Source organism: Cajanus cajan, chromosome 3 (genome assembly GCF_000230855.2).
Source record: "Cajanus cajan strain Asha chromosome 3, NIPB_CcT2T_4, whole genome shotgun sequence".
Taxonomy (NCBI): Eukaryota; Viridiplantae; Streptophyta; class Magnoliopsida; order Fabales; family Fabaceae; genus Cajanus; species Cajanus cajan.
Genome location: NC_138519.1, coordinates 67,522,836 through 67,530,100, shown reverse-complemented (window position 1 = coordinate 67,530,100; position 7,265 = coordinate 67,522,836). Strand labels below are relative to the sequence as shown.

General features: G+C 35.3%; 1 protein-coding gene across 1 annotated transcript; it reads right to left on the bottom strand.

The window, feature by feature from the left end:
• Positions 1-1,560: 1,560 nt before the first annotated feature.
• On the bottom strand, positions 1,561-2,739 carry LOC109800219 (calmodulin-binding protein (DUF1645)). The gene has a single exon (XM_020360975.3). It carries the CDS (start codon positions 2,552-2,554, stop codon positions 1,715-1,717), a length of 840 nt encoding a protein of 279 aa, XP_020216564.1. The 5' UTR covers positions 2,555-2,739; the 3' UTR covers positions 1,561-1,714.
• Between the last annotated feature and the right edge of the window lie 4,526 nt (positions 2,740-7,265).

The following is a 7,265-nucleotide window of genomic DNA, read 5'->3' as shown; positions in this document are numbered from 1 at the left end:
CCACTGAAATTACTCAATTTTATCCTTTCTCCAAGTGACAAAGAAATATCCCCTTGTGCATCTCATGATTTTATCTATGCACTAATAAATGATGTGAAAATCATATTAAAATCTCCCATTTTGTCTTTATTTTCAAATTTACTTTCCAAAATTCCCCTCTCAAATTGTTTTCTTAAAAGGGGTAAGAGAGTTTATTCCTAGACCCGCCACATAATTAGGCTTTGTGATTCCAATTACAGGTATGTTGTTAGGTGGCCATCATTGCAGTCTGTAGTGATCCATCGACACATAATCACAGGTTTGGTATCCCTACCTTTATTTTTACTTTAATTTGACTGTGGGTGCCCATTTCAACCACACACTTTACACTGTACAACACCGTTGCTATCATTATTCCAAATCTTAATGATTATTATATACACCAAAAGCTTCCTTCTTTTCTTATCTCATGCTTATATTCTTTACACGGTTCTTTTAGCTAACCATGTTCTGCTATCATTCTCCGTTTATAGTTTATACATTTCACCGTCACTGCATCAAACTGTGTCAAATATTGAAACGCTTCTTTGCAAACAAGTCGCTTATTATACAAAATCGAACTATTCATTGTATTAGCACAGATTCTCGGATGTTGAAAACAAAACTCGCTTAGCATGTATCTAATATGCAATAATGAAGGAGATGGTTAACTTTTGTTTCTTTAGTCTTATAACGTTAAATAAAATTTTAAAACTTCACTAAATTGTCTCCTCATTAATACAATTATTAGTAAAATGAATCTTACATCTGTGACACAGTTTTTAACGATCAATAACGGCTCCTTATAAATTTCTGTGCGTTAGCAAAATTTTTATCGACCGAACATTATTTTTAATGCATACAAAAATTGAACTTGAAAATATCAATTACTTTAATAAAATTATATAAAAAAATCTTAAATTTATCATCTGAACTTGCATAATGTAATTTTTATTGATTAAATATTATTTTAACATAAATAGGAATTAAATTTGAATATACCAATTACTCACATATTAAAATTATAAAACAACTTTTTCTTAAATTTATGAGAGATAGTGAAGAAAATTGGTATAATAAATATGAAGTTTTAATCTTTGTACGACTATTAATTATATATAATCTTAAATTTATGAATCTAATAAAAAATTATTGTTAAAGATGTTCTTAATATTTAAAAATATAGCACAAATAATTAAATAACACTCCCTCGTCTCTAACATTGTTTGCTTCGAAAGAAACAAACAGAGTAACACCCGGATCCAACATATATCAATGTTTGAGTTAAAGGGGAAAAAAACCAGAGAACCGAGAAAATATATGTAAGGATGAAATTTTTTTTATTGTGTTAAAAAAAGACAGAAATTAAATTTGATAAACAAAATATAAAAATTGTCTTTTTATTTTCTCTTTAAATCAATTTTGACATTTTTGCCCATCTTAAACAAGACGATGAATGATTAATTAAATAGGTAACATGTTATGCTAAAGCTATATGCATGTTAGTGAATTTGACGATAATTAAGTGGAACCTAGGAAACATAAGGTAATACGTATAGGCATGTATGATGTGAATGATACAATTATTTTGATACAAATTGGAGTGTCTTTTGTGGAGAAGGAGACAGCAATAAGAAAGCGAGGTGAACATGTGGGCGTGTGAAAAGCTAATTAAGCAGAAAAAGAAGAAAGGGGATTAGGAACGTGTGAATGAGCCAATTCCCTTAGAAATGTGATGATGCATACCAGGGTTAAAGCCCAAGCAGCCCAACAAGCCCTGCTTGTAAGGCAAGGGGGTCTTTTTCTTCAACTCCTCGGAAGCGGCCCGGTTGAGCGTGTAATGCAGCTCGTGGGCCGAAACCGGTCCGCGGCGTTTGGAGACCGAACCGGAGCTCTCGGTGGAGCGGAAGCTGCTGTTGGGAACGTCGTCGTTGTTGGAGAGAGCGACGTACTTCCTGAGCGGGTCCTTGTCGGTGGCTCTCCCCTCGGAGGCGCTCCTGAAGAGGAGAAAATCCCTGAACCTCCATTTTCTGGTGAAGGGAATCGAGGACAAGAAGGAGGATTTGGTGTTGCTTGTGGAGGAAGAAACAGAAACAGCTTTATCCTGGGAGTCGCAGACGATGTCGGAGATTCTCAAGGGAGACAAGGACCTGCTTCCTTTGCGGAGAGAAGCCGAAAGCCTCTCCCTCCCTCGCGTGCGCTCTTGTTGTTCTGTTATGAGGACAGTTTCCGTGGCGGCCTCTGCGGAGGGCGGGGGGTCGAGGGGGCGGATTTTGCCGGCGTGGAAGAGTTGGTCGGCGGAGAGAGAAGGGGGGTCGGGGTGGGCGGTGAAGTTGAACTCGAAATCTTGTTGTGATGGGTTTTGTTCCCAGAGGAAGGGAACAGAGGAGGTGAGACGTGTGGGGCTGGTGGGGGCGCTGAAGAAGAAGGGTCCGTTGGCGAAGCGTTGGGGGCTGGAGGGGGCGGTGATGAAGGGGGAGGAGCAGTTGCTGTCCAAGTTTAAATCCGTGGGAGGAGTCACCACTTGAACCTCCATCGTGTGAAACCACTTCGCCAGGCTGCAAAAACATGGGTGTCGGTTGGATTCTGAATCATGCAATTTATAGTCAAAATGTCGGAAAGGATTCACTTTCACTCAATTACTCACTAGTCCCAACTCCCAAGCCGCCTTTGCAACCCTACCTACTCTTTTTCTCACATTTATTATTTCTTACCATACCCTTCATTTCCTTTTCTCATTCTTTCCTTCTAAAACTATGTTCAAATATACTAATCCTTTTATTTACAAATGGGGTGACTGGTGTGAATCTGTGGTGTTGCTTTGGCGATTGCCTAGTTATAATTATTTTGGTAATAAGATAAAAAATATAAAAAAAATGTTTTGAATAACAGAAAAAATGACCGGACGGAGAAAGGGATGAATTGAAAGGAAGAAAAGAATATAAATGTAAAATAATAATAAATAATTTTTTTTAAAGGAAATAAATATATATATATAAGAATATTTCGGTCAAAAACAATAATATTGTTATAAAAGAGAGAAAAAATAGAGAGAAGAAATGAGACAGTATGAGATAGAGAAAAGAATCTGACTGATGTATTCTCTTAGGGAGAGGAGTAACCTATTTATAAGTACATGTGGTAACTAAACAATTACACAAAAAGGGAATAATACATAACGGACATATAAATGGTAATGATTGATAATGAATATTGACATCCACTAATTAAGCCACTAATTATTATTCATAACACTCCCCCTTGGATGTCCAATATTTAGAATGTGCCTCGTTAAAACCTTACTAGGAAAAACCCTGTGGGATAAAAACCTAGTGAAGGAAAAAGAGTACAACATTCATAAATATTTATTTCTCCCCCTCATGCATACAATCTTTAAGACGACGGAGTCCAATCTTGTGTATCAACTGTTCAAAAACTTTTCTTGGAAGTGACTTTGTAAAGAGATCTGCTAAGTTGTCACTTGAGCGGACTTGTTGAACATTTATATCACAATTCCTTTGAAGATCATGAGTAAAAAAGAATTTTGGTAGAATATGCTTTGTTCTATCTCCCTTGATGTATCCATCTTTCAATTGTGCAATACATGCAGCATTATCTTCATATATAACTGTCGATGTCATTTTTCCAGAAGATAAACCACAAGTTTCCCGTATGTGTTGAATCACAGATTTTAGCCAAACACATTCACGACTTGCCTCATGTAATGCTAAAATTTCAGCATGATTAGATGAAGTGGCTGATATGGTTTGTTTTACAGATCGCCATGAAATGGCTGTACCACCACTTGTGAATAAATATCCTGTTTGTGATTTACCATTATGAGGATCCGACAAATAACCTGCGTCTGCATAACCATTTAGTTCTGGTTTGGAAACATTTGAATATAATAACCCCATATCCATTGTATCTCTAAGATAACGAAGTATTTGTTTAACTCCATTCCAATGTCTTCGTGTAGGTGAAGAACTATATCTTGCTAACAAATTAACAGCAAACGCTATATCAGGTCGTGTATAATTAGCAAGGTACATTAGTGCTCCTATAGCACTAAGATATGGTACTTCAGGACCAAGTATTTCTTCATCCTTTTCTTGGGGTCTAAATGGATCTTTATTAACATCTAAAGATCTTACAACCATGGGAGTGCACAATGGATGTGATTTGTCCATATAAAATCTTTTAAGCACCTTTGTTATATAAGCTTCTTGATGCACAAGAATTCCATTTTCTAAGTATTCAACTTGCAATCCTAGACAAAACTTTGTCCTTCCTAGATCCTTCATTTCAAATTCTTTCTTTAAGCAATCTATTGCTTTTGAAAGCTCTTCAGGAGTTCCAATAATGTTTATGTCATCTACATAAACTACAATTATGGCAAATCCATTTTCAGATCTTTTTGTAAATATACACGGACAAATTGGATCATTTTTATATCCTTCTTGTAACAAGTATTCACTCAGTCGATTATACCACATACGACCTGATTGCTTTAGCCCATATAGGGACTTATTTAATTTAATCGAATAATCTTCTCTAGAAATTGCATCGTCAGACAAATTAGATCCTTCTGGGAGTTTCATATAAATGTCAGCATCAAGAGAGCCATATAAATATGCTGTAACTACATCCATTAGATGTAAATTAAGATTTTCATGTACAACCAAACTAATTAAATATCGAAAAGCGTTGGCATCCACTACAGGTGAATATGTCTCTTCAAAATCAATACCGGGTCTTTGTGAAAAACCTTGAGCAACTAGTCTTGCTTTGTATCTCACAATTTCACCATTTTCATTTCGTTTTCGCACAAAAACCCATTTGTATCCAATTGGTTTTACACCTTTTGGTGTACATAGTACCGGTCCAAAAACTTTTCGTTTAGCAAGTGAGTCTAATTCTGCCTCAATTGCATCTTTCCATTTTGGCCAATCATTTCTTTGTCGACAATCGTTGATGGACTTTGGTTCTTGATCCTCAATATCATTTATTTCATTTAGTGTTATATTATATGCAAACACATCATCAATATTGACATTGTTTCGATTCCATCGTATTCCATTCATGACATAATTTATTGAGATCTCTTCATTTTCAATAATTTCAGGTACCTGAGTTTCTTCTAGAACTGGAATATGAGTTATGTCAGAGGAATCTTTTTGAGTTTTTACATCCTCAATTTGGTCATTTTACTCTTTAGCTCCCTTTTTTATTCGAGGATTCTTATCCTTGGAACCAATTGGTTTACCACGCTTCAGGCGTATTTGTGACTCGTTTGTAGTATTAAATTGTCCAATAGGGACTTCGACTCTTATTGGAGCATTAGCCGCTGGTACATATGACTTAGTCACCCTTTTGGGATCTGTGAATACATTTGGTAATTGGTTGGCTAGATTTTGCAAATGAATTATCTTTTGAACTTCTAGTTCACATTGTTTTGTACGAGGATCAAGATGAGATAGTGATAATTCATTCCAACTAATATCCTTTTCCAACTGTTTTTGTTCTCCCCCTAATGTTGGGAAAATCAACTCATTAAAATGGCAATCGGCAAATCTAGCCGTAAATAAATCGCCTGTTAATGGTTCAAGATATTTTATTATAGATGGGGATTCATACCCAACATATATTCCCAACCTTCTTTGAGGACCCATTTTGGTTCTTTGAGGAGGGGCAATTGGAACATATACAGCACACCCAAAGATTCTCAAATGAGAAATATTGGGTTGCTCACCAAAGACCAACTATAAAGGAGAGAATTTGTGATAACTTGTTGGTCTGATGCGAATTAATATTGCGGCATGTAAGATTGCATGCCCCCAAGTTGACATTGGAAGTTTTGATCTCATGAGTAATGATCTTGCAATTAGTTTTAAACGTTTGATAAATGATTCTGCAAGTCCATTTTGTGTATGAACATGTGCTACCGGATGTTCAATATCAATTCCAATAGATATACAATACTCATTAAAAGCATGAGATGTGAATTCATCAGCATTATCCAAACGAATTTTCTTAATTGGATAATCAGGAAAATGAGCTCTTAATCTAATTAATTGAGCTAATAATCTCGCAAACGCCTGGTTGCGAGTTGATAATAAACAAACATGTGACCATCTTGTTGATGCATCAATTAAAACCATAAAATATCTAAATGGTTCACATGGGGGATGTATTGGTCCACAAATATCACCTTGTATTCGTTCTAAAAATAAGATAGATTCATGCCCAATTTTTGCTGGTGATGGTTTAATTATTAACTTTCCTTGGGAACAAGCGGTACATGAAAAAATATTTGATTGAAGAATCTCCTAGCTCTTCAATAAATGTCCGCATGAATTTTCAATTATTTTTCGCATCATGATAGTCCTAAGATGACCCAATCGATCATGCCAAACCTCAAATTTATTTCGATTTGTAAACTTCTGGTTTACAATAATATTTGTTTCAACTGTATTAACATACGTGCAATACAGTCCATAAGAGAAAGCAAGTAATTTTTCCAATACTTCCTTTTTATTCAAGTGGATTCTCGTGATATAAAGATATTCTACATTCCCTTCATTGTTTGTTTCAATATGAAACCCATTTAAACGAATATCTTTGAAACTTAATAAGTTTCTATAAGACTTAGGAGAATATAATGCATTTTTAATATGCAACTTCGTTCCTCCCGGTAACAATATATTAGCTCTTCCGGAGCCTTCAATTATATTTGTAGTACCAGATATGGTACTAACTTTGATTTCTTGCATCACTAAATTTGAAAAGAATTTATTATTCTTGAGAATTGTGTGAGTCGTTGCACTATCAGCGAGACACATATCTTCAATATTTCCACGGTTGTGACCATAGCCTTGACCACTAGTTTCTTTATCATGGGTTGCAACATTCACTTCTGGGAATGGAGCAGAGCCAGTTGGTCGAGCCTCATGATTTTTTAATAAAAGCTCATTATTTTGCTCAACCACAAGGAGACAGGAAATTAATTCAGCATATTTCTTAAACCCTTTTTCTCGATATTGCTGCTGCAGGAGCACATTCGATGCATGAAAAGTGGAGAATGTTTTTTCTAACATATCTTCATCAGTAATTTTTTCTCCACACAATTTCAATTTAGAAGTAATTCTAAATATTGCAGAATTATATTCACTTACAGATTTAAAATCTTGTAACCGTAAATGCATCCAATCATAACGAGCTTTTGGGAGAATCACAGTTTTTTGGTG